Source organism: Meleagris gallopavo, chromosome 4 (assembly GCF_905368555.1).
Source record: "Meleagris gallopavo chromosome 4, MGAL_WU_HG_1.1, whole genome shotgun sequence".
Taxonomy (NCBI): Eukaryota; Metazoa; Chordata; class Aves; order Galliformes; family Phasianidae; genus Meleagris; species Meleagris gallopavo.
This window is the reverse complement of record NC_139407.1, coordinates 25529593-25555357: the sequence shown is the minus strand read 5'-3', so window position 1 is coordinate 25555357 and position 25765 is coordinate 25529593. Positions and strand designations below refer to the sequence as shown.

The 25765-nt window shown below is 38.7% G+C and overlaps 1 protein-coding gene across 10 annotated transcripts; it reads right to left on the bottom strand.

The window, feature by feature from the left end:
* Positions 1-786: 786 nt before the first annotated feature.
* Positions 787-25688, bottom strand: PRKG2 (protein kinase cGMP-dependent 2). 10 transcript variants are annotated; one of them, XR_014882936.1, is made up of 21 exons: positions 25303-25686; positions 24811-24968; positions 23167-23688; positions 18918-19084; positions 17783-17896; positions 15737-15842; positions 14420-14483; positions 13939-14016; positions 12899-12993; positions 11225-11293; positions 10399-10497; positions 9516-9666; positions 8719-8855; positions 8481-8570; positions 7483-7624; positions 6819-6982; positions 6380-6520; positions 5987-6049; positions 3584-4324; positions 3276-3377; positions 787-3188 (listed from the first exon to the last, which is right to left on the bottom strand). XR_014882936.1 is itself a non-coding variant. In XM_085222519.1 (20 exons), exons 3-20 carry the CDS (start codon positions 23673-23675, stop codon positions 4229-4231), a joined length of 2352 nt encoding a protein of 783 aa, XP_085078645.1. In that variant the 5' UTR covers positions 23676-23688; positions 24811-24968; positions 25303-25688; the 3' UTR covers positions 4079-4228. The 10 variants fall into 10 exon arrangements, 5 of the variants coding, with proteins under 5 accessions (XP_085078643.1, XP_085078642.1, XP_085078644.1 ...); XR_014882937.1 differs by having other exon boundaries at positions 3283-3377; XR_014882934.1 differs by having other exon boundaries at positions 3276-4324.
* Positions 25689-25765: the final 77 nt, after the last annotated feature.

The window sequence follows — 25765 nt, the reverse complement described above, 5'->3', positions numbered from 1 at the left end:
AAAATCTCATTCTCCCTCCGCCTGTTTGAGAGGAAGCATTCGTGTTCTGCTTAAAGACCTTTGTGGGAGCTTGTAGGGGTGTGAATTTCGGTTTCTATTAGAAACGATTGGACTACTGGATTAAAAAACCTAGCAATGTTAGGTCAGAGTGATGAATGAGAAAATATTTGATGTGGCACTGATGGTCATAGTCAATGAACGTGGTGGAGAGAGAGTGGGAGGTTGGACTTGGTGATCTTAGAGACTTTTTTCAGCCTCAAGGATTCTGTGATCCTATTAAAAAAAAAAAAAATGAGACTTACAACCTATACTTAAATGTTTGTTATACTAAGATTATTATATAACCTATTTTCAATCTGCTCTGGGAGTCAAGGAGAAGGCTTGATAAAGAAACACAGATTTAGTATTGTTTTCTCATGTAATTGAGGTACATTCCTTTTTCAAATACACTTTTAAACTGATGAAGCCAATTTTATCAGCTAAACACCAAAATAAGTTTATTTTTCCAATACTGCTGAATCCATTGGTACTGGATTCTCCCAGTCTGTTCAGTCTACTGGTATATTTCAGACCTTCTCCAGGCCTCATATTCGTTGTTGCTCTTGCAATTTAGAAATTGTGTATTTATTTGCAGCTCCATTGCTTTTAGCTATCTGTCACAATGCTAGGTTGCTCTTCTGATTTCCCTTTCTGTGAAAAACACTGAAAAGAAGGAATTGCAGCTGTCTTCTCAGCCCAATATTTTGTCTGCAGAGAATCACAAAGAAGTCAGGGTATTATACATCAGGGTGGATTTAAGCTTCCTTTTTCTTGAGGTTTTCTCTTCAGCAAGTTCTCTTAAGTCTTTGTGTCCAACAAAGTTGTTGAATGAGTAAGTACATGAGTATGGACCTTACTTCCGCAGTGGCCAACTAGATTATTAAGCACCGTGCCTTCTGCTGTTGGCCCAAGAGTTTAATCAGAATACACATTGTGGCTCTTGATGTTGCTGGCCCACAGCTCAGTAAGGGTAATGACTATAGCTCTGCAAAGTACCTTAAATATGCTTTAAAATTACATTTGCCACTTCTCAACTACTGTGCATCAGTGAGGTGCTGGCAATGTTATGTCAGCCACAGCTTATCACTGGCTTCTGTGGGTTCACCTTATTTCAGGAACTCTGTACAATCGTCTACCAACCAGCCCTAAACCCTAGTTTATCAGAATTGGCAGAAACAGCCTAATCTGATCATAATCGTAACATCCATTCAGATCTCCCTGTGTCTCCTGCTCTGTGAAAGTTGTCTATTTGCCCTCTTGTTTTGCAACTGTATAACCCCACAGGTGATAAGCCTATAGTACATCCATCTGCTAAAGATAGTTTGAGTCAGTTCAAGCAATGCGTAGGCTGGACTTCATCATCTTCCGGTCCTGGAATATTTCAGCTTGGTCATCTGCACACATCTCAGGAAAGAAATGCACATGCTTCCCCCCCCTACATAAACACAACAGAACACAACACCTGTAATATCACTTCTTGTGACTTCTTATACATCATTTATTTTCTCAGCATCCCCTAGGCAATGCTTAGACTGAGAGACATGCTGACACCTGGACTTAATTATCTTGGAGGCCCTGTCCAGCTTTAATGATTCTCTGAGAGGGCACAGTTGTTGATGGGTTGATACTTGGATTAGATGATCTTAGAGGTCATTTCTAACTTCAGTGATTCTGCTGTGTGGAATGAAACTGTAAAAACGGCACTGTCCTATCCATTGCACTGCAAGCTTTTTTCTTTATTTGCACACACTTGCAAGTTAATCAAGCAACGTGATTGCTTCATAAACAAAACATCCTCTTGTTCCACAGACTTACTTAATTGCTAACTGCAATGAACTGTGCACTTGTATTTCTTCACTTAAAAAAATGATATATTTATTTATTGTTAACGTATCTCAAAGAAAACTATCTATAGATGCAATGGAAAAATACATTCAAAATCTTTTTATAAAATTTGACTCAATATTCTTTTGACTATAATAAAAATAAGTATGAGAGACAGACAAACACACACATCCACAACATCTAGTCTTGCCTAAATCCTGAAATGAAAATCTGTTCTTTGGGGGTAATAAGTGGAGCTGTTGAAAGGGTCTAAAGCACCTGTAGTCCTAGCTTAAAGCCTCCAATCTATCCTCTTTGACCTGATTATTTTCCAGTGGAAAGGACGCTGCTGCCTTTACTTGGGCTGAATGCTGTACAAAATATTTAAATTGATCTTCTGTCAAACAAAATCAATCTGACTGTTCAGCAATAAGAAACATTTGTTAACATGGAACAAATCAATTAGCCTACACACTTAATACATCAGTTCAAGGATTTCCTTGTTTCCTACAATTTTTAATTAAAACATTTTTTTAGATTTCTGCCTAAAACAGCCAAATAAATGTTCTACTACTGCACATTCAACAGCTCATCAGGCAGAGGTTCAGTGAAGAGCAATTCCCCCTCAAAAACCAAAGCACATGTTCCACATCAAATACAGCCCCAGCTTCTTACACTCTATCTAAGGGCAAGCAGTAGCTTGACACTGACCTCAGAAGTGGAAGGTCTGATCCTTTCATTCATCAAAAATAGGGAAAATGGACAGCCTAAATGGCAGACCCTTCCTCGCGCAGTTGGATAGGTCATAACCGTCAGCCATTGTCAGTTAAGAAGCCCTTAGCACACTTCACAAGTTTCCTGGGAGGTTTTCCATCCAGCACATGAAATGCAGTGTGCCATGGCAGTTTAAATATCTTAATTTAGGTTGGGAACTGAACCAATTTCTATCAGAGGCTACAGACGCATTGATGCAAGAATACCAGCATGATTCCCAGGAAGGTGCCATGCCCTCATAGCAGGACGCAAGAGAGTTCTATGTTTAATTCATGAGCACTCGACACCCAACTGCATTTATCATCCAATCAACATTTCAAAAGAATTCTTCTGTTCTAATAATAGAGATGTTAAGTGACAAAAATTAAGCATCTACAAACTCATATGGGGAAAAGTGTCATGATATATTGTAATGATGCAAGTAGCTGACTGTTAAAATTAATTCCTGGGATCACAGGATCATGGGAGGTCTCCATTCCAACTCAGAGAAGGGTCAACACTGAGTCCAAATTGAGTTGCTCATGTCTCTGCCTGATCATGTCCTGAAAAACCTGCAAGGAGATTGTAAAACTCATCTGGGATACTAGTTCACTGGGAAATACCAAGTCAGCAGCTGTCCTTTTTTCATTTATGCCTACCACCCACATGTATCCGTATCCAGTGATAGCAAGTGGAACATCAAAATGAGTATGAGTTTTAGCATCGATGTTTCAGCAAATTTCATAATTACAGCAAAATACCTATGAAAGAAAAATATCATTGAAAATATATTTGAAGGACAAAATATTCTGTACTTACATATTTCTTCCTGCAAGATAAATACTTTTTGTCTATCTATTTTAGCTTTACGCTACATAAAAGCACAACATTTTAAGATGCAGACATAGTTCTTTGAAGCAGTTATACCAAAGTCTGCTTCTCCAGGAAAAATCTATTATGCATTTACCTAGTTCCCTGCTGGATTTCCATTTGACCTGTTGTACCCTGTTTCACAAACTCAACCTGGTGCAGAACTAAACTGATAGAGAGGCGGTTTCCACGCTGATACCCTTTAAGCTGCAGCATCAAGTCAAATCAGTCTTGTAGAAGAAGTCTTCTACATGCTTCTGGATCAATGCAGAACTGCCCATTACTGGAAAGAGCAAAACACACAGTAGACTCATTATAAAATGAAAAATAAATGCCTGTAGTGTCAGGTATTGACAAATCCCATAATGGTATGGGCCCATAATCTTCATTCTCTCTGTTCAAAATAAAGACATGTGGTAGCCTTGTTGATATCAAAATATGTGCTAGTGAAATTCCCAATGGCAAAACCATGCATCCCATCCATAGTGTCAGAAAATGCTCATGGAGATATTGCATATCAAAAAATATTCAGGTTGCATCTGCATGCTTTTGTTATAAGGAGATGCACACAGAATTTGGTGCAATATCCAGACAAGTTCTGGTTGCTGTACCGTCTTCTATTCCCCAGGGAACATAACATTTTTCAATAACATCATGTACTTTGGTTTTAAGCAAGAAACACAAGAACAGGTTTAGAACTGATGCCCATGAGTCTCTATAGATGTCCTGGAAGAAAAAACTATCAGAAATCCTTGTCCCAGCCAGAAAGTTCATCTGGAGGCATTCCCTCTTCAGGTGGATAGCTGTCAAAGTAGCTGTAATCAGTTGGTCCGGATAACTGTGGTATTAAAAACAAAACAGTTATTTCAGAAGTTAATTTTTGAAATACTCTCTATTCATTAGACATAATTTGTATTGCTACCCGTGTAGGAATGAAAAGCCAACATGATACGGATCCTTTCTTTCAATGGATGAAATTCTGTATTCTTTAAAAGCCAAAGAAACAGCAATTAACTTGTACAACAGCATAAGACCATTGGCCTCCTGTTACAAAAACACTCCCCAAATACTACAAAAATCCTAGATGTCACCCAAGGCTCTCTAAAGTTATTAAGACTGGGCCACACTGGGGCACATCTTTGATTCAAATTTGTTTAAGATCACATCTACGCTCATGATGTTACTTCTCAAAGTGAATCCCAGAGTTATTAAGTTTAACCCAAAATGAGTTTCAGAGCGTCTACATTTAGCCTATTTTCATGTCGCACCAAAGATAAATGGGCCATTTAAAGCAGCAATCTTATTCAGTGATGTGCTGTCATAGCATAAGATACATGTTTGTATTGTACACAGTCATGTGAACAGGGCGTCTTAATAACGCGCCCATCTCAGAAAGTACATTTTCTCACTATTCAACAATAAATCATCACCATTTATTCTAATAATAATAAAAATCTAATGTAAAATACACAGGCAGAATAGCATTTCATTCATCTAACTGAATTTAAGTTACGTGTCTCCTGGATGTGTCCTTTCTTCCTTCAATTTTCAGTGAACTGGAGAGCTATAATAATGCATGTCCATCTCTAGGAAATTTTGCACTTGTCCCTCTGTTGTTTCTTTGCAGAGAAACGCTTCACAATTATGTTAGCAAAGCCTTATGAAATTGAACACCAAAGCCAATACCTCTCTTTTTAAAGGTGATGCTAATTTCCTCAATTTCAGACCATCCCAGTTAAAACCATTCAACCACCTGATCAAAAAGAAATGGGAGATGATAGAGACAGAGACCGAGATAAAGAAGCCTGTTAGCTTCTGTTAGAAAGACGATATTGTTAAAAACTTAAACACATGCAAGCAAGGGTTCTAAACCATTTTACATGACAACTGCCCGTGTGACCACAAGGTTGTGAGAAGGGGGAAACTTGACTGCTGTAAGTACGGCCATGCAAAGATGTGCGTGCCCTGTGGAATTCAGCCTCCTTTTAAGGACATGAGAAAATGGACACTGATAGAAGAGTCAAAGCACTTCTTTTCTCAGGCACAAACTGCAGGGCTTAGAAATCACTCAGATGAAAAGAAAAAGCAGGAAATATCTAATCCACTGTGGACTTCCTTCATTAAAAGAAAGATGATGTAAAGGTAACACCCTTAACTCCTGCTCTTAAAGAGAAACTGTTTGGTTTTAGATCAAAGAGTCAGGAGGTCTAAAAGGGCAGACGAATTCTACTGGCATTGACTTCTCATTAATTTACCTAATCCAACTTCGATGTCACTAACCTGTGACAAACAAACAAACAAAACAGTAACCGGGTGTTTCTAGCTGATATTTTATTTGTAGCGTTGCCTGCTGTAGTAGCAAATATGCATAGAGATATCTCTTTTGCAAACTCCCTGGAAGTGCCTGAAGCCTTGAAAGGTTCTGAACTGAGCTTTAAAATATTAAATGTATTTTCAAATTGAGAAGCAATTTTTCTTCTTGGCGGCCTCTTTCACTTACCTGTGCTTCTTAATGTCATTAATCCCATTCCTCAGATTGCCTAATCTTTCTGTCGGGTTCTGCCTTAAAAAAAAAAAGGAAAAAAAAGCATAAGGATTGAAAAAACATTCTTATTTTTGGGTTAGAGCATTTATATGTCCTAACTGCTTGCACTGAACAGTTCTGCAGGGAGGAAGCTTGCATACAAAATGTAGTTGCATCGAGAGACATAAAGAAGTATTGCTCCCGGCTCCTTTCTTCTGAGTACGGTAAAATGTTCCAGGAAGCCACGACCACAACACAGTGCTGTGAGGAGTAGCTACATGAAGTTGAAAGGAACTTAGCAGTCTGATCTTTGTCTTAAATAGCTGAATCTGTATATACCCGGGCTCTGTCACAAAGCATCACTCCTACCTGCAGAGTCTGCGGATCAAATCCTCAGGCCGCCTTGTTATTGTTCTAGGAAAATCCAGTTTTTCAATGCCTTTTAGAATCAAATTATATGTTGTCATCTGATCAGCCCCAGAGAATGGTGGGCTGGAAAAAGAAAGCACACTGTTGTACGGAATGATTCAGAGCAAATATTTGAGAATATGGAAAAACAACCACCATTTTCCTGCTTTGACAACCTGCGTTTCAGCCTGTTTGAAATGCCTGAAAGGTGTGAAACTGAGAAACTGCCTGTAGGAATCAGGGATACTGCATGATCACGTGTGTATAAGAGACGAGAAGACATATCGTTTTGCAAGTCATTCCTATTTACTCTGAGAAGAATAACAAGGTGTTTATTTTAAAAACAACCTTCTTAAAAAGAAAATAAATGGAGTAAGAACTTGGAGTAGGGGGCACTTACCTGCCAGTAAGGAGCTCATACACAAGAATCCCAAGGGACCAAAAATCCACACTGAAGTCATGGCCCTTACTCAGAATGACTTCTGGAGCAACATACTCAGGGGTTCCACAGAACGTCCAGGTTTTCTGCCCTGATCCGATCTTTTTTGCAAATCCAAAATCAACCTGATCAAAACCAATAGATGCTGCATAATGAAGAGGTTACTGGGAAGCTTTAGGGTCTTCATTGCTTCCACACCTCCTGCAGAGATCTCACAGTCAGCAGTTTATAGCTAAACAATTACAGGATTGTTGTGAAGGAGAAAGAAGTAATTCTATTGGATAACTGAGTGCTATAGGATAATTCCATTTATTCTCGTGAGTAGTTTCCCAAATGATTTTCCTTCTGGGTAGAACAACCCATGCTTTTCTTGAGGACACAAGATTTACAACCCACGGAGAAGGGTGGGTTGCTTATAATCCTCTGAACAGATGTCTGAAGCTCTCTAAAGAGCACTGTACTTCTACTTTTAATGTCAGTCCAATCAGACAGGAGCTGTTTGTTGTGTTCCCTCTCAAGTGAAATAATGTAGAGCCTGTGACTACTTGAGGCTGCACCTGGGAAATGTGGATCCTGCCTTTACATTAACAGCACACAGGTACTACAAGATAACACTGCATCTTACCAATTTTATATATCCTTCAGCATCCAAAATTAAGTTTTCTGGCTTCAAGTCTCTGTAGACAATTCCTATGTGATGTAGATAGTCCAAAGCCTCTGTCACACATCCAACACAGAACTTTGTAGTGGGTTCATCAAAGCTGCCTCTGAAAGAAAATCATTATCCATGCAGACAAAATTAACTTCTAAAAATACCTCACTCATTAACCAGATAACATGTAACACCCAGAACGCTAACAACTTCTTCTGCACTGGCATTCAGAATGTCACTTGTGGTTGAAAATGAATCTTTTCATGGGACTGTCTTTGAATCATTGGATCTTGTATGTCACTTAGCCTGTTTTGAATATTTTCATTGATATATCATCTCCCACTGCAAATAAAAAAGTCTAGACAGGCTTAAATGCATAACAATATCAACTGACAGTGAAATGTAGCCACTGAATAATAACAGAGCCAAATGACAACTCAGTTTAAAAGAAAAAATTGAGAACGAAGAAAAAATGCCATGTGGTATTACAGAGCACAACCTCTCTCTAACAAATTTGCCTTAAATGCTTTCTGTTAAGCAAAAGAAAACAAGATCACTTCCGTTTCCTCTGAAGGACTGCACTTCGAAGTGCAATATAAATCATGCATTGTGTTAGGACAATAGTATTATTGTTTATTCAGAAGTACCTTCAACCAAGTTATGATCATATTTCTTGCCTGATTTTCTTGTCCCATGCTGACAGATTGGATTTTATATCTCTGTATATGAAGAAAAATCCAGGAGAGACAATCTCTCCTAACTTCCTTGCAGCATCTGCATTTGCATGCTTGTATAAATGAATTACTCCAGGTCGTATTTTCTTGACGATTTTTCCAAAACTGCTCTGCTGCTAGTTACCTGATAATGCAGTGCCTTATCTCAGAACAAACTTCACTCATTCCCTTCCCCATGTTCCACACAACCCTCTCTATTTGTATATAAAGCTACTCTTATTTGTATATGAAGCTTACCTGTCTCTCAGCAAGCTCCACAACTCCCCACCAAGGCAAGCCTCCAGCAGCATGTACACGTACTTACTATCCTTAAATGTGCGATACAGTCTGTGGAGGCAAACAGCAGCTATTGAGAATGTGCCAAATGAAATGCAAGATCCACAATGTCTTTTCTCCAGCACCCATTTATGCCAAAAACTTCATTCTTAATGCTGACCAGTGGGTCAGACTTAAGGAAATCTTATAGGCAACTTACTTTACAATGAAAGGAGAACATATCTGCTCAAGGATTTTCTTTTCAGAATATATATGCTCTTGTTGTTTGGTGTCCACTACATGTTTCTTCTTTATACACTTCATAGCAAATGCCATGTTCTCATTTTTTACCTTAACCTGTGAATAAAAATAATGAGTACGCATGGGATAAAGAAAAAAAGGTTTGCCCATCTGTTCTCAATACATAAACCTGTCTCTTTCAACACAGTACAGTGTTGAAACTGATGACAGTAGCAAAGGGGAGATGTCAGATTTTCTGCACAGCTACCCCTACGATTTTAAGACAATCATCAAATTTTTGGGGGATCCCAGTCTCTACTTGAAAAATGAAATATTCTCTTCACCCATTTTACATACACCAAACAGCATCAGTTTGAATAGATTATGTATCCTACAAGTACTTTACCACAATGAGCCCTAATTTCAGTTTAAAATCACTGAACACCAGTACAACACAAATTAACAAAACGCAGAGTCTGTGAAGAATGTTTACAAGTGATTTCACATTACACTGAAATACTATCCACAATGTAAAAAAAAAAAAAAAAAGAAAAAAAAAGGAAGTTAAAACAGGAAAATGTCAGCTGGCTGAAAATTTAATTTTTGTTTGTTTTCCAAACACTGTAAAATTTGTAGAATTCCCAAACTAGCAGTCAACCAGTGTGGAAATCTGGTTTGCGAAGCATGGCTCAGAATAAAGCAATTAATGACTTAACTATGACAAAGATTTGATTTAAGAATGAGAACTATGTAAATATGTTTAAAACAAACTCTTACAAGCTCAACCCTTCCGAACCCACCAACACCGAGAGTTGTGACAACTTCTAAATTCTGGAATGGGGAAGAAGGGAACTGGGCTACTTTCTCCTTCAGTTGTATCATCTCCAAAGACACCTCTTTGGTTGACTGTCCACAGAAGGATCTTCTTCTGCATTAAGACAATTACCATAGGTTAGTGATTTCCTTGCCAGCAAAACATATCACAGGACTCTAATAATCCTATAAAGAGGAAACGGAAAACAGAGGAAAAAAGAAAAAAAGGGGAAAAAAAGCCTTCCTACTCTCTAATGTTATCTTCATTTATTCTGTGCAGAATCACTTTCTTTCTGGACATCATTTAAAAGTAAATTGAAAGTGAAATCCTTCTGAAATTAATCAAGTACTAACAAAGATAGTTTTAACCTGAGCTGATTCGTGGTGAGGTCCCTAATGAAGGAGCCAGCTGACAAACTTTGGTCACTCACTTTGGAGAAAAAGTTTCTGCAGGGCTGCGTAGCCACCACAATAGAAACACAATTATGCGGTTCTATTAAAGCCTTCAGAAGCTGAAGCTGACCTTTAGTGGCTTTAGTGGTCAAGGAACTCATCATGAGAATGCAAAAGAAAAGTACATCACACGAGCACAATTTCACTGCTTCTCTGTGTTCAGTTTTCTTGGACAGAGTAAGCACCTGGTTGCAAGTAAATGTACTGAGATTCTCTGTATTCTAATTTTCAGAAAAGTCCTTGGACTCCATAAGCATATCCAGACAGTTCTATTCTAGTAATTCCAATCATTTCCAAGTGATCTCCATCAACCACCATCCGTGATTTTACTGATGCATCTCTCTCTTTTTGTGATTACCTGTTAATAATATATCAAACAAAGGATCTGACTTACTTGGCATGTCGCTTTTCGTCAGCTCGGGCCAGGTTGGCCACATAACCTTCAAGATAGGTTTGTAACTCCTCATAAGTTCCAACAGTTTGATTAAATGTCCTAAAATCATCAAGGAAACAGCATAAACTACTATACATATTACGAGAAGAGAGAGAAACCAAAATCCATGTTGCTGCATCAAGCTTTTACCTACTGTTGCTTAGCTGGTATGCATTTTCAGAGCTTTGACTAGGTGCTAACCTGCTGAAATATCAAACCTGGTTTGTCAGAGCGTAGGGGAACAGAGTGCCCGGTCTCCTTGTTTCCTGTTACACTGAAATAATTCAGAGAATGAACACCGAGAAAGTTGGGCTATTTCTGCTAATTCTCTTCCTTACATCCTCTAACCGTTCCTTTTTTTTTTTTTTTTTTTTTTTTTTTTCCACTTCAGGAAGCATGCAGCTGGCCTCTGCTGGACAAAATCAGCAATTTGGCTGCATGGCCCCCTTGACAAATGAATATCCCCTAAACAAGGACATGCATGGGCTTTTTGTTGTTTTCTGAGCCAAGGAACAGTAATTAACAATGTGAAACATCATCAGCACAAGGAGAGAAAGAAAGGAATAAACTGCTCTTAAACTTCTGTTCTCCTGTGCCTTCCATCGAGCCTCTTTTCATTAGGTGCCTGACTAAAGCACAACTACAAATCAGTGCACCAAAAGGAACTTACCCACCCAGTATTCACTCAAGAAAACACTGTGATTGTGCCTATACTGTAATCACCTCTTGTTGTTGATCAACTGAAAAAGAATGTAGGTCTTTCCTTAAGACACAGCATCATACTTACTCTCTATCTATTACAAGGCACTCCACGTCATATTCATCCGCAATAACGTTTGCTGATCTGACGTCATCACTAAGAATTGACAGAAATTAGAAGAATTCAGAAGAATGTCAAAATCCTTAAAGTATTCTACACTGTTCTTACTCTTGGAGGATAACTGCTCTAGGTGAAACTCCTGGAAGGCCTCCACAGTCTGTATTTGGGTTAATATTGCTGAACGGAATGAATTGTTCTAGCACGTTACTAGTCATTATGACCATCTAGCAAAGAATATATTCTCATTTCAGTGGGATTCGGATCTTGATTCCCTTTAGCAACCTTCTCAAAATTAGGAAGATATGTAAATAGCATTGCAACAGATTTGCTACTCATTTCAGAGGTGATTCTCAGAGATAAAATATTCCTCACACCATTCTCAATTCAATCATCCAAATAAATATTCATAGAAAAGACCTTAAAGGTGCCCAGAAACTAATCTATGTATGATTTGAGTGTTTTGTAAGTACCTTAATCATCTTTTCAGTCGTTGCTGTTTAGTAGACTCTGTGAAAATACTGCAATTCCCTATCAGTATAGGTCTTGGTAAGAGATAATTACTTTTACATTTAGGCAGCTTAAAATTACTTGCGGCAGTGTTTGTTGCCAAATCAAACACAGACTGCCCATACAAGAAACAACACTACAATCTAGAACACCAAAAAAAAAAGTGCAGTTTTCTTTTCTTTGCTCAACTTTTCAGTGGTTGTTTTATGTCAATATATATTTGGGAGTTTATTGTACATTTTTCGTATTTGTCACCTGATAGAAAAGCCTACTGTAAAGTATTTTACATCCTATGTAAATTTACCCATCCAATTTGTTGCTAAAATGGAAGACCTTACAAGGTCTTAATGTAACCTGTTAGATATGAGTGTTACAACCTCCCAGAAGGCCAACAAAGTGCAGAGAAAAGAAATTAAACTGAGGGAGCGCTTGAGGTACTGAGCACAAAGTAGTTCTCTAATGCTTAGGTTTTTAAAAATTTATTTATTGCAAGCACTATCACAGGCTTAAAATCAAATTAGTAATCAGAGGAACTTCCTTAGACAAATCCAACACACAGTTTCTACCAGGAAAAGACCCCCAGAAGCAAGAACTCAACTACTCTACCAAAGATTGGTTGTAACATCGTGAAAAACAGCAGTATCAGTAAAGTTCAGATACAATAAATGAAGGCCTTCTGAGAACACATCAAAGTCTGAAAACATGTTCCTGGAAAAAAGTACGTGGCTTATAGATCATGTACTCTCTATACTCCTTTTCTCATTTTCTTACTATCATGGGCACTTGCACAAACAGAGTGTCTCTTTCCAGTAATCATTGAGCTTAAACATGCTAGTAGTCATCATGAGAATTTAGCAACAAATTCTCATTACTGCTTTTACTGGAATATAAGCATAAATACGGAGAAGACCAGCACTTGGTTTTTATAGGGAAAACCAAAGGTCAGAGGCAGAGTAAGCGTCTAAGTTGTTTCTGCAAAGATCAAAACAATAAGACAAATTCAGCCATTGCCTTCCTTGGCTGACACTGTAATTAAAACAAGGATTATATTCAAAACAACCATGATAAGTATAATCTGGCACACGGTGACAGATCACTAACAATATGGTACATCAGGAACCAGTGCGAACTAACCTAATGAGGGCCTTTTCTCCAAAGTAATCTCCTTTATGCAGATTTTTAATCAGCTGAGGCTGTGAGTGATCTGCAGTACTCTGGGTAACCTTTACCTGGAAAACATAGGAACAAAAATTTAGGAAGATAGAAGTCAAAGCATCCCATGGCTTATTTATTTCATAAACACCTAAAACTCAAAGATTCTGCAGTAAGTTACAAATAAATATAATTTCTACTCCCTCTCAAAACTTAAACCCATCCACCAAACATCCTGCAGTCCCTCTCAGATTTTACTAGGAAATGGCAAAAATTAATGTATTTCCCATTCTCCAACATTTTCTCCTCACATCTTTTAAAACGGAATAAAAGAAATCCCCTGAAAAGAAAAAAAAAAAAAAAAAAAACCACCTGAAAAATGCTTCAGTTTCTCAAAGTGGGTAGATATCATATGAGCTTGTGTTCTCAGATAAGCAGCCTGTAGAACAGCAACTAACATTTTCTACCTTTACAAGTAAATGAGACCAGAGAATTTATGAAAGAATTTTAACATTTATAACACTTCACATTTTTTAACATCCACCCTGTTTTAAAAAATAAAGGCAGAAAATTTATTCTTTCTCAAAAAGCATTTCATTGATTCAATTTAGTTTTGTGATTCGCAAAAATCAAGGCATAAATTTAATGAGTATGTAATACACAGCTCCTACAGTTGTCTGGATTGCAAAACAGTCTCCTTCAGATCTTCAGGAAAGGTTCGTTGCAAGCAACACTATCACACTGATAAGCAGTTCCTCAAAGGCTTTTTGGTAATGTACTATCAAAATTGGAGACAACTCATACTGCTGATGTGACTACAGTCATAAAAAACCCAACCCAACTAAACTCACCTCAGCCATACCAGCAAACATCTGCAGTTGCAGACATGCTTTGGAAAACTAACATGATCTCCTGGCAGTTTATTGATGAAATTCTCCAGCTTTGATTCTCTAGTCTCCTCTGTTAGCCTTTACCAATAAAAGTGTTTGTATACATAATTAGTTTGTTTCATTATATCTTACCTTTCCTTTTGCTATTATAAAGAAGGTATTTCCTTCTTCTCCTTCCCGAATAACATAATCTCCTTTGTCATAGTACTCCTGTTGGGAAGAAAAGAAGAGATCACATTGCTTGATATGTCATTAGTCTCTTTGAAAAATCTGATTATTTGCAGAGTTCTTAATATATCTGAATGTGCTACTGATGTCTACTTTCCTACGTACAACACTAGTCACATCCCATAATAATATGCACACATTCTGCTACGTAAAATTGGCATGGTGGCCAATCTGTAACAAATCTAAATGCAGCTACATCAAATGTATTAGCACTGCTGTTATTTCTTGCCAACCTAGAATCCCACTCCGACCAATTCAAAAACATTCCCATGTTAAAAAAGAGAAAAGCTTTCCTATTTATTTATGCATTTATTTCTACTTTTTCATCGTTCGTTATTTTTAAAGCTTACTAAACATTGTTTGGATAAATCTAACAGTATCTTACCACCTCCAGGCAGTCCATGATTTTGGTCAATTTATCTTCTGGTAAGTTTTTTAAGAGGGACACACTACCGAAAAAAAAAAAAAAAAAAAGCAAAGCAAAAAAAAAAGTATATATTATGATAAACACTATGATTTATTCTAATCCAAATAATTACCACAAACACGATTTATAACTACCTACACTGGTTCTTTTTTTTTTTTTTTAACCAAATACACAATGTACAATATGCACTATCCAGAAGCTTGAAGAACTCTTATCTCACTTTTTAGATAAGCAAAACCTACACGATTAGAGAAATGCGGCAAACATTCATCAGTTTGTAAATCAACTTTGTATTTTGATTGGGGAAAAAGCTCTAAATTCAAAATTCTGTCATTCAGAACCCATTCATTTAAAACCAAGAAATTATAACAATCCAATTATGTATTTCCAAATGCATTACAGAGACCACAAAATCAGACAAAGGTAAAAAAATACAGTATTACATTTACAGCCACTAAAAGAAAATTCAGCCTCAATGATGACTTAGTGAACCAGCTGCTATGAGTGAAAAAACCTCTTGTTCTGAGAACTCTGGCTTGTGAAAGTTAGGATGGCAAGTAGCTCTCCAACTACTGGCTTCAATATAGGAATACTTACAGAAATCAAAGATGGAGACAAGAAAAAAATACACAAAAATACATTCTGTGTATGGTCAAGCCTGAGAACTCTGTTTGAATCAATATCAGAATGGCCACGCTTAGAGGAAAAAGTTGAAGGAAAGGAAAAGATGAAATCAGCTTCGGAAACTCGAAGCATGCCTTTCTGCAGAAAAACAGCACCATTTATCTCTAAGTACCCTACAGGAAGGAAAATACTCCACTCCTCTACAGTTTTCCCAGTACTATATGTATTCTCATAAAGAGAGCCGCATAGCTCTCGTATTCAAGTCTCCAAGGGATGAAGAATATATTAGTTAATCTGCACCAGCAGCAAATTAACTTCTAGTCAGAGGACTTCATTAACTTTCTTTATTTAATACATTGTTTTGACTTCAAGCCAATGTAGCCTTCCTATACATTTGTTCAATTACTTAAAAATATTCATTTTGTCAAGCAGGTCTTGCTACTTCCTAATGCAATACAGGATAAAGACAATTAAAATGAACAAAATGATTCCGTGAATCCTAAAGGATATTGAAAGAGATGAGTATTCAGGTTATTGAGTGCCTAATGCAAAGGCATTAAGCTGCTCTTAATGTTATTAAGCACAATGTTACTGTGCATCTTACCATAGAGCCCAAACCAGTGCTCAGAAACTCAAATGCATGATGTTTACCTTCTAAGAAAGTTTCTGTACTGTTCTTGTCTTGTCTGTGCTGTCACTCTCATGATGTTTTGAAACACTTCTCTGTCCAGTGCCCATGTTTTAACATTGGTGATTGCTTTAAGAAAACAAAACAAAGACAAACAGACAAACAAAAACCCAGAAAAATCCATAACAATTCCTAATGATTTGATAGGAGGTAGATAATACTGTATACTATGGTTTGGATCTATCTCTAATTGAGATAACGTAGAATTGATTTTGAGATACACAATAAGATAGGAATAACACAGGTAAAGAAATACATGGAATTTCACGTCATCCTATAAACTTCACGTATTTCTTCCTCTAAAAGCTTTTTTTTCTCTATGGGAATAAAAGGTAATAAAAACAAACCTTACAGATTTCTGATTACCTTTAGAAATGTAATCAAAATATGAAAGCAAGCACAAGATTCATCATCAAAGATGGAAACTATTGAGTGGCCTCTGTGTGCAACCATTGACATGATAGACCCTATTGCACTTTTAATTTTTTTTTTTTTTTGAGCAAAATATGGTGTTTCTATTTAATTTGCTTTTAAAAAAAAATAAATAAAAATAAATGATGCCGCATCATATGCAGCAGTTTTCCTTCTGTAGTATAAAGGAATTAATTATAAAGGAGTTTTCGTATATGATTTACTACTTGAGCTCAGTGGTGGCACCGTGATGCTCTTCCTCCAGTACAACAAACACGAGAAAGCTAGTGGAGAGGAGTGAGCTTCTGGAGAGATTTTAGCTATTCATATACCATTTCTGTTCAACTATTGGACAATTCTCATCCTACCTCAAAACCAATTAATGTTAACAAAGGTCTCAAATAGCACGACATCTTACTATGCTAAACCATTACTTTACAATGCTAATGCTATACAGAAGGCAAATACGAAAAATAGAAAACATTCAAATGCTAGGATGAAAAAAAATCACATTATGGACACTGTTTTATTCATCAGGCAGCCACAAAGAAACAGATTACAAGAGGTTACTCCATCTACAGAGCCAGTAACGATTAAGTGCTTATACTAGGTACAGGAAGAAAGAGCAGAAGTTTTTAAAGCAAACAACTTCTTGTTTTAGTGCCTTTGTTCCTTTTTTAAGCACACACCAACTCTTCATGCTTACTGATGGTTCAAGGTTCCTGCAGATTTAGACAAGAAAAGAAATATGCTGCAACATGAGTTATTTTTGCAGAATAGTGGAGAATGGAATAATGGGGATGGGGAATTAAAACCACATTTGTTCACTTACTGCTCTGTCACAGAATTAAGATGGCAGTCTAGAAAAGGAATCCAGGGATACTGAATGGGTTACTATCCAGTCTGATACAAGAAGATAGATACTTATATCACAGCAACACTGAACTCTATGGTGATCAGGCAGCAAACACAAAGCAAGAGTCAATATTTGTCTTGGAGAAGCAGCAGGTCTCCCTGAGAAATATCATCTCTCCCACTACCTCACTGTTATCAAACTCAATCTTCTCCTGAATGCCATACACAATTGACCTTGGTGAGACTCAGTAACTTACTGAGTGATATGAAACTAAAAGAAATACAAAAGCAACTAATTCCTTTAAGTTTTATTTCTTCTCAAATTAGGCTTTTTCTGCTTTATTAAAAAGAGAACAGCATATGGTTCTGAGATCACTTAAAAATCAGTGTTTGAAATATGTTAAGAGTTAATGATCACCTCTGCTACTAAATCATCCTACGTTGAAACATAACCCTTTCTTAGTTGTTAATCTGGTACAGATTTGGTTAAAAAGCATATTTTGGAGATGCATGACCATTTATCAAAGGTCATACTAGAGATAAAAACATTAGTTACAGCGGATTGTTCAACTGCCCAGAAAGAACAAACTCAAAGAAGGAAACATGAACTTACCGTAGGTACTTAGCAGATGCAGACATCTATTAAACGATAACTTCAAAGACAATCAAGATACAGCAAGAATCTCACAATTGTACCTACTGACTTCTTTTTGAGCAATGTTTCTATAAGAAATGTTACGTACCTTTCACGGAAGCCGTCCGCGTGCAGTTGTATAAAATGGCCAGTTCACCAAATGCCGTCCACACAGGTATGGAGGAGAGCAGTTTATTCTGCTGGAAGACTTCCAGTCTGCCCTCTGTCAAAAATCATCAGGTTAGCATGAATTAAATCTGAGCTCTATTGCTCATAGTGAAACGAAAAAAAATTAATGCATTTCTGGCTTCATCATTCTCAAGTCAAGCAAGGATAGGGACGCTGCCTTGAAACACGGGTACAAACCATTGGAGTGATTTCTTTCTCTTTTAGATGTGTCGCTAATATACGATTTGGATGTGGAAGGGAAAGAGAGTTGAGAAACTTTCCAGCACCATGAATAGGCTACGGAGAAGAATCATTCTGAACCCCAATGAGATAAATTTCTGTTACAACAAAACAGTCTGCAGTGGTTGAGATAGCCTCATGTGTTTTAGACAAATGCAAATTAGAACAGTGATGAAAGAAGAAATTCCTCATGAGGCTTGTTTGTTCTTGCAAACACATTTGTATGCACAAACTGTAAGGGAGAGGGCAGAAAAATGAGAAGCAAGTTACTTTGTCCTTAGATAAAGAAATCTTGAGCCTTACCATCAATCTATCAGAAGTAAAAAGTAGTCTGAACTTCTTCACAGATTATGGCCCCCAAAAAACCCATCCTGAAAGCTTGGACCTCTTCTTTTCAACATACCTATTGGTCCCTAAGGAAAGTTCTACTGTGTCAGAAGAAATTCTGGTTGCACAAATCCTGCCTCTTTCCTTCTCCACACCCCATCTTTTCTTTCCAAGCACAGCTACCATCATTTTTTTCACACTAAACCTTCCATTTCTAATTAGAATTAGTAGTTGTCCACCTCTGGAGGTCTTCATGAACCTGAACTCTTTAAGTTCAGTTCTTTTCTTTAAGTATGCTCCTGTACTCTGTACAGCATGAATTCTAATTCTTATTAATTCTTGTAATTCTAGTTCTACTAAAGAAGAAACAAAAGTCACAGATGAAACATGCATTGATGTCAGTGGGGCCAGTATGGGTACAAATAACAGCGTTGCTGTCTCCTGCAAAGATTTCTAAATTGCTTCCCTGATTCTGGCAGTTATACATTGCACGAGCAAGCAGTACTCACCTTTGAGGACAAAAATGTGATTGCCAGGCTCTCCTTGTCTGATGACATAGCTCCCCTGCTGGAAAGTCCTCTCGTACATACATTCCACCATCTCTCGGATCTGCTGAGGCTCCAGTCTCTTCAAGAACTGATTTTTGTTCAGGGCATCTGTGATGAGCTTCTTCTCACTGTTTTCAATGAAAAGCAAAGTTTGATAGATCAAGCCCAGTTGGGTTACATTACTCATCAGGCATTCATTTTTCTCAAAATGTTTCCTCTAATTTCTAACACTGACGACGTGATCAGTATCACGGATGCACGTAACAATCCTTGTAACTTAAATGAATCCCATAAGAAGTGCCATCATTGTTCTTGATTTTTTTAGTTTGTAGGGATTTGGGCACCACACTGTGGTCATGTATCCTGGCTGGAGCTTGGACCTGACCGATATCTTTTTGATTGAGGTTGCTGATGGTTGTTGTTTTCACCATCCTGCTGTTTTACCTATTTGGACCTTGTGGGACTGTGTCCTGGTTGTTTCTTGGCTCATATTTCCTGACACAGTGTCTCTGCATCATTTCCCGCAGTAGGAAATGTTGATTTAGAAATGATTGCAAGGACAAGAACAGTGTGTTTGCTCTGCTGGTGGAAGAACTGAAGGTTGGATTTTAAGGAGAATGTCAGAAAATCAACATTACCTGAATTGACTACTAGTGACTAACCAGCTGGGACAGAGATGGCTCTGTGTACACACTGGGCAATCCATGCATTCTGATTGCTCTGGGTCAAGGGCTTCCTCTAAATACTGCATAGTGTCTTGAATCCACGCCAGAAACAAAGGCAATTAAGCAAATGCTGCACTGAAAGCCTTTATGGACCAAATGAGCAGTTCTCTTTTACTGCTACTGAAAGTGACATTATGTCTTCAAGTCCCCTTGTTCCTATTCAGCATGTGTAGACAAGCTGCCCATCAAAACCAGCACCCTCATGGCTTTCTACAAGCAAATCCCTCTTGTTTGTATTTGTATAAACAATGCAAATCAGTCATCAAAACCAGGGAAAGTACAAAGTCTCCTGAGGGAAATCAGCGATGAACTGTCATGGAAATGGGGAATGAAAAGAAAGTACATTTACCACATTACTCGCCACATAATGTCTGTAAATCTGTAACGGTAATGGCAAGAAGAAAGAAAATAAAATCAAGTAGTTATGGTAAAGATTGCTTAGAAACAGAGATCGCAACATGGCTTTTTCTGAAGACAATAGGGTTATTGGAATAGAGCCTCTAAATTTGTTTCCAACTAAAAATGGCTTTGCTTATTTCATTTACCCTGGCCTGCATCATGCACATTACACCACAATAAAATGCAGTAATGGCTCATGAAATGATACTTAAGAACAAGCACTAGAGCTCCCAGAAATACAAAACAGAGGACAGTGCTGCTTTCAGGAAGTACAGTGAGGACCTAGAAGCATCACAGTCATGCCTCAGGCTCTTGACTCAGTTGTTTGCTCATTTCATATACATCCAGCACAATACATCATTGTTGACTTTTTTTTTTTTTTTTTTTTTTTTTTTTTCATCTTCCCCACACTCACCCCAATTGTGCGATTTGCTAAGAGCATATGCCTCAGGGAAAAATGCTTTCTCTCCACCAGGCTTTCTCTTAGCAATGAGAGATTTTGGACATTTGCTGGAAATGGCCGAAAGTAAAAGTACTTTTTAAGTGACAAATAATAATAATTTTATTCTCCATCCAATAAAGACTAGTAGCAGTTAGGTCAAAATCCTGAGACTGTAATGAGGAAAAAGTTTATATCAGCAGCTTAAATGCTACTGATCATGGTAGCACACTGTGAAGGGACACACAAAAGTGGAGAAAAAACACCACAGGTCATCAGACGTTTAAATTAGCAATGCTCTACAAATTGTAAGAAGTTGAATTATTTTCAGACTGAAAGATAGCTGGAGTGTAATCAGCTTTCAAATACCACTCTCAAGGCGTAAATTCTACAGACCTTTGCTAAAACTTTTCAATACTCCATCTCCCTTAAAGAACACACTCATTTTTGGAAGTTGGGATGGATTTATCCTGCTAGCTCAGGAGACTGCATATATACAAGAATATGCATTCATAGTCTATCATCTGAAGCTTCTAGAGCTTTCATTAAAGCATCTGTATTGAAATACTCTCAATGGAGAATTCCCTTCAAAACCCTGTTCAATAAATAGCAGAGAACTATGCAATGAGTTTGTACAGCATTAGTACAATGTAAATGTAGAAAAAAAAAAACAAAAAACAAAAAAAAACAACACTATTGCTGCAGCACCATTAATACAAGTTCATATACAGCTATTTAATTGCCTTCCTAACTGCTGGAGCATGCTCCTGCACTTTCAAGAAAAACTCAGGTATATTGCCTTTTGTCCTACCAAGAATTAGAGCAGGAAAACAAATTATTATGGAAGATTTCCTGGTAATTTAAGAACAATTGCTAAAATATGAAGTTGAATTTAAGCTTAATAATGTAAGAAGAAGTAATTTAATCTCTGGCATGATCTATTGAATACTTAGGATACCCAAGAAGTAATATTTTTTCTTCTAATTCTGTCTTCTCTGACTTATGTCAATGTCCAATAGCTAGCTAGCTTTAAAAGGTGATCTTTATGTTGCACATCCAAAATTATTCTGTTTTTTTTTTTTGTAACTTTTTAACTTTGTGTTTGTTTTTTTTAATTTAGTACTACAAACTAAAAAGCAACTTTTGTAAAGAACACATGACCAGCTTTCTAATGGCAAACTCTCTAATGCTAATTACAGTGGCAAAATTGAAACACTTACTAGCACTTGATAATGAAACAAATAATGAATTTGTCTTCACTCTAAAATTATACTCAGGGCAATAGTTAGCAGGCAAATGAAAGTTTAGTGGCCATTGCGGAAGATGAGAATTCCAATAAAAACTGAAGTGCAAATGAAGGAAACTGGGAGTTGCTGAACAGAAGGGAGTAGAAGGGAAGTAAAGAGAACAGCAGGAGAGCTGGAAATAGTGGAGAGGAGAGAGAACTGTAGTCTCTTAGTAATGTCGCAATGAATATTAAAACAGTTGTTTCCAGGACAGTAAAGCTCAGAATAAATGCAGGAATTGTATATTTTAAATTGTAACAAATCTTTGTGAGCCTTAGCAGTAACAATGATTATTTTTGAATCAGATTATAAAATATTACTGGGAGGGGAAATGAATGTAGTGGTGGACACAGTGGATGACGACTGAGTCAGATGGCTTTTGTGTCTACAGCAGTACATGTGCCATGAATGCCCCAAAATCATGAGGATGCACAAAACTGAGACACTTGAGCTGCTGGCCGAAGTTCACAGATTCTGGCTATCGCCATGTTCAGTCACATACCTGGGATTTGCCTAAACCAAGGGGTAAAACTGTAAGGTATGTTTAAGGATACCAGACTGAGAACTGTCTCCAGGTTGAGCTGCAACTGCTGTTCTTTTGGCTTTTACAGGGGTTGGAAGTGTAATTGGATTCAGAGAGGTAAAAGTACAAATACATTCCTAAACCATGACTGTCAGAAGCTGGAAGGCAGGAGGAAGATACTAACAGGATAATCATGCTCTACAAAATATCTTGTCATATTTTGCAACAGGGAGTTGGCACTGTGATCACAGAATCATAGAGTCATAGAATGGCCTGGGTTGAAAAGGACCACAGTGATCATCTAATTTCAACCCTTCTACCATGGGCAGGGTCACCAACCACTAAACCAGGCTGCCCAGAGCCACATCCAGCCTGGATGACAAAGCTAGTATACAGCTAGGAATCGTGCCCATGCTGCACTCTAGCTGAGGCCATCTGCTCTTTCTCAGGACATCCATAACACAAGAACAAGGTTCTGAACCTATGTGATGGCATCCAGTCTTCTGCCCATCAGTGCTCCAAAGCAGAGCTTAAAATGTAAGCTGTGGGCAAACCTGGGCCTGAGACCTAGCTTCTGCTCAGTTGATAGTAATGAAGAGACTAAAAGCTAAAATCCAGAGGCCACCTACAACTCAATCTGAAGTCTGAGACACAAATGATTCTTTGTTAAAAGTTAAACAAATCTAGCTAGCACCTAACTACCATAGTGACAAAGCCTATACAGGAAAAAAGATGGGCGATTTGATCTGATTGTGATCTCTCATGAAGAGACAATAGAATTGGGACAGAAATTACATCCTTGCATCACAAGCATACAGCCATTCTGCTGTGAGCTCACCTGGAATCCTTTCGGACTCTTGATTTTTCAAAGGAAAATCTAGCTTGTTTGCCGGAATCGTAGAGCTGTGTTGTTGGCTCTGCAGATACACCCTCCTTAGCTCCTTTCCTTCTGTCAGCAGAGACTTGATGCTTTGGAGTCACTCTATATGGAGAAGGCTGGAGAGAGTGTTCTCCTTGAGTGTTAATAACATCCTGCAGCTTGTTCAGCTGTATGCACTTGCTCTGAAGTTCCTTGGTGAGTTCTGCTATGACTTTAGTCTGCACAGACAGCTGATCCTGAAGCTCAGCAACAAGGCTTTGACCCTCTTGCAACTCTTCATCTTTTCTTTTCAGCTCCTTTTCCAGTTCAAGCACTCTGCTGCAAAGCACATCAACTTGCCCAGTCACATGGATGCCCAAACCAGGGTCTGTTAGAAACTTATAGTTGCTAGCACAACCAAGAGCTAGGTTTGCTATGTGTCTGTCCGGCTGCCTCAGATGTTTGGGTTTCATTGATGCATTCCCCATTTTGTCCAGTGATCTAGGTGCAAAAATACATTTGCAGTGTAACTTGGTTGCCTGGCCAGAAGAAAAATATTTTTGTTGAATAGTAGGAAACGAATACTAACTATTTAACTAGCAGCAAAATTTTAACTGACTATAGTAGTTGATTCACTTCACTATTTTCAGTCCTGAGAGTGAGGGATACAGGGAAAAGAAAGGGTGGTAGGCTGGTGGATAGAAAGCAAAAGGCAGCAAATTCTTTTTGTTGGCTGAAAAAATGTGCAAGCTCCTCTCAGCCCAATACAGACAAAACAAGAATTAAAAAATGGGAAGAGAAGTTTGTGTTCTATTGCTGAAGAATGAAATTTAGTACGTGAAAAAACTACGGCTTCTTTTCTCCACTGAGGTCACTGATTACACAGACTCAACCACTGGATGCACATCTACCCGACATAAAGGATATGTTTGTTTGTAAGCATGCGCATAAATAACATAAACGTGAACTGCCATGCTGATCAGAGCAAGGATCTGACTGTCTCCAGCTATGTCCAAAAGGAGATCCCTACAGAAAAATCACATAACCCATTTGGTTCATGTGCTGTTCCAAATGTCAGATCTTCTGACAGGAAAATGAGTTTGGATTACTGTGGGGACACTTCTCTCCAAACATTTGCTGCACCCATGGGCTCTCCACGGATTTCCAAAGTGATGTATCTTCTTCCCTTTGGCATATCATTTGCTTTAAGATGAGCAAACTGTATTTAATGTTCATAATTTGGAGGAAAAAAAGAAAAAAGAAATAGAAAAACAAAACAAAACAAAAAACACCTAGCAGATTGCATTTGGGTGTCCAGCATTCAACTAACCTACAATATGCCAGAGGAGTCTTAGAGCAATGTCTGCCTACAAATCCCATCTGTGGACCACAACAGTGCCAGTTTACAGCTTTGATGCAGTTCAAGCCTAAAAAGATCTCCACTTGGAAAGAAGAATTGAGCTTAGGGCTGCATTGCCTTAGCACCACACGGAGCTGCTGTTCCCAAACACCTGCTCAGACTCCCAGTGAAGCCTGTTAAGACTTCCAACACAGTTCTGCCCTGGTTTGCTGCTTTGCTGCTTTTGACAGGTCACAACAGAAGTATTAGACAATATTACTTACATTTCACATGTAGTTCTCCTCAAAGCAGTCTCTGCTCCTCTCGACTCCGGGTGCTCACTGTGACACGGTGTACCACTCACCTTCTGCTCTGATTTCCTGATGTCTCCTGGCAGCCGGCACTTCAGCTCGTCATGAAGTTCACCACTGATGGATCCGTGCTACAGAGAATTCAAACAACACACGTATCAAGGTAACACATCGGTTATCTCTGAGGAGCGACCTATGGCACAACCGAAGATCCAAGCTCAGCATGCAGGCAGATCGAAGGGAGATAAAACTGTTACGACACATAGAGCAGAAATGAAGATTATGGGAAGACAGTCCTCACACCCAGCAGTCTGCCATAGGAAATGCTGCAGTGGCAGTCACCGCATTCCAAAGAAGGCTCTGGCAGGCGTCTAAAACCTCTGAGAGAGGGATGAGGAGGGGAGTGCACCTAGGCACAGGAGAGCACGGCGTAGAGATGGAATGCAAACAACAGGTCCGCCTTACCTGTCTGTGGGCGATGAGTCAAAGCAGAGCGCGCTCCATCCGCTGACTGCAGCGCAGCGCGCAGCCCCACTCGTGTGCCGCCGGCCGTACGGTGCGGAGGGGGCGGGCAGCGAGCGGCGGGCGGCCCCGCGAGAGGCCCCGGGGAGGGCGGTGAGGAGCGGTCGGACTCACGGGGCGCCGTGGCCGGGGCTGTCCCCCCTCTCCTCCCGCCGCCCGCGGCGCCATCTTGCGGCCTCGCTCAGACAGCGCCCCGGGGGCTCTGCGGAGCCACGTTCGGTGCGTTGGATCCGAGCAGCTCCCGCACGGCACGGGCTGGCGGCTCGGCTGGTGCAGGGAGGGTATTACTGCACGCGTGCCTGGAGCTCTGATTTTCTCCTCCAACCTTTCTCCTCTCCTTTTGGGAGTGTCTGTCTGTTCACCCCCAGACTGTGGATTGTGTTTCATCCCGATCACAAACCCAAAC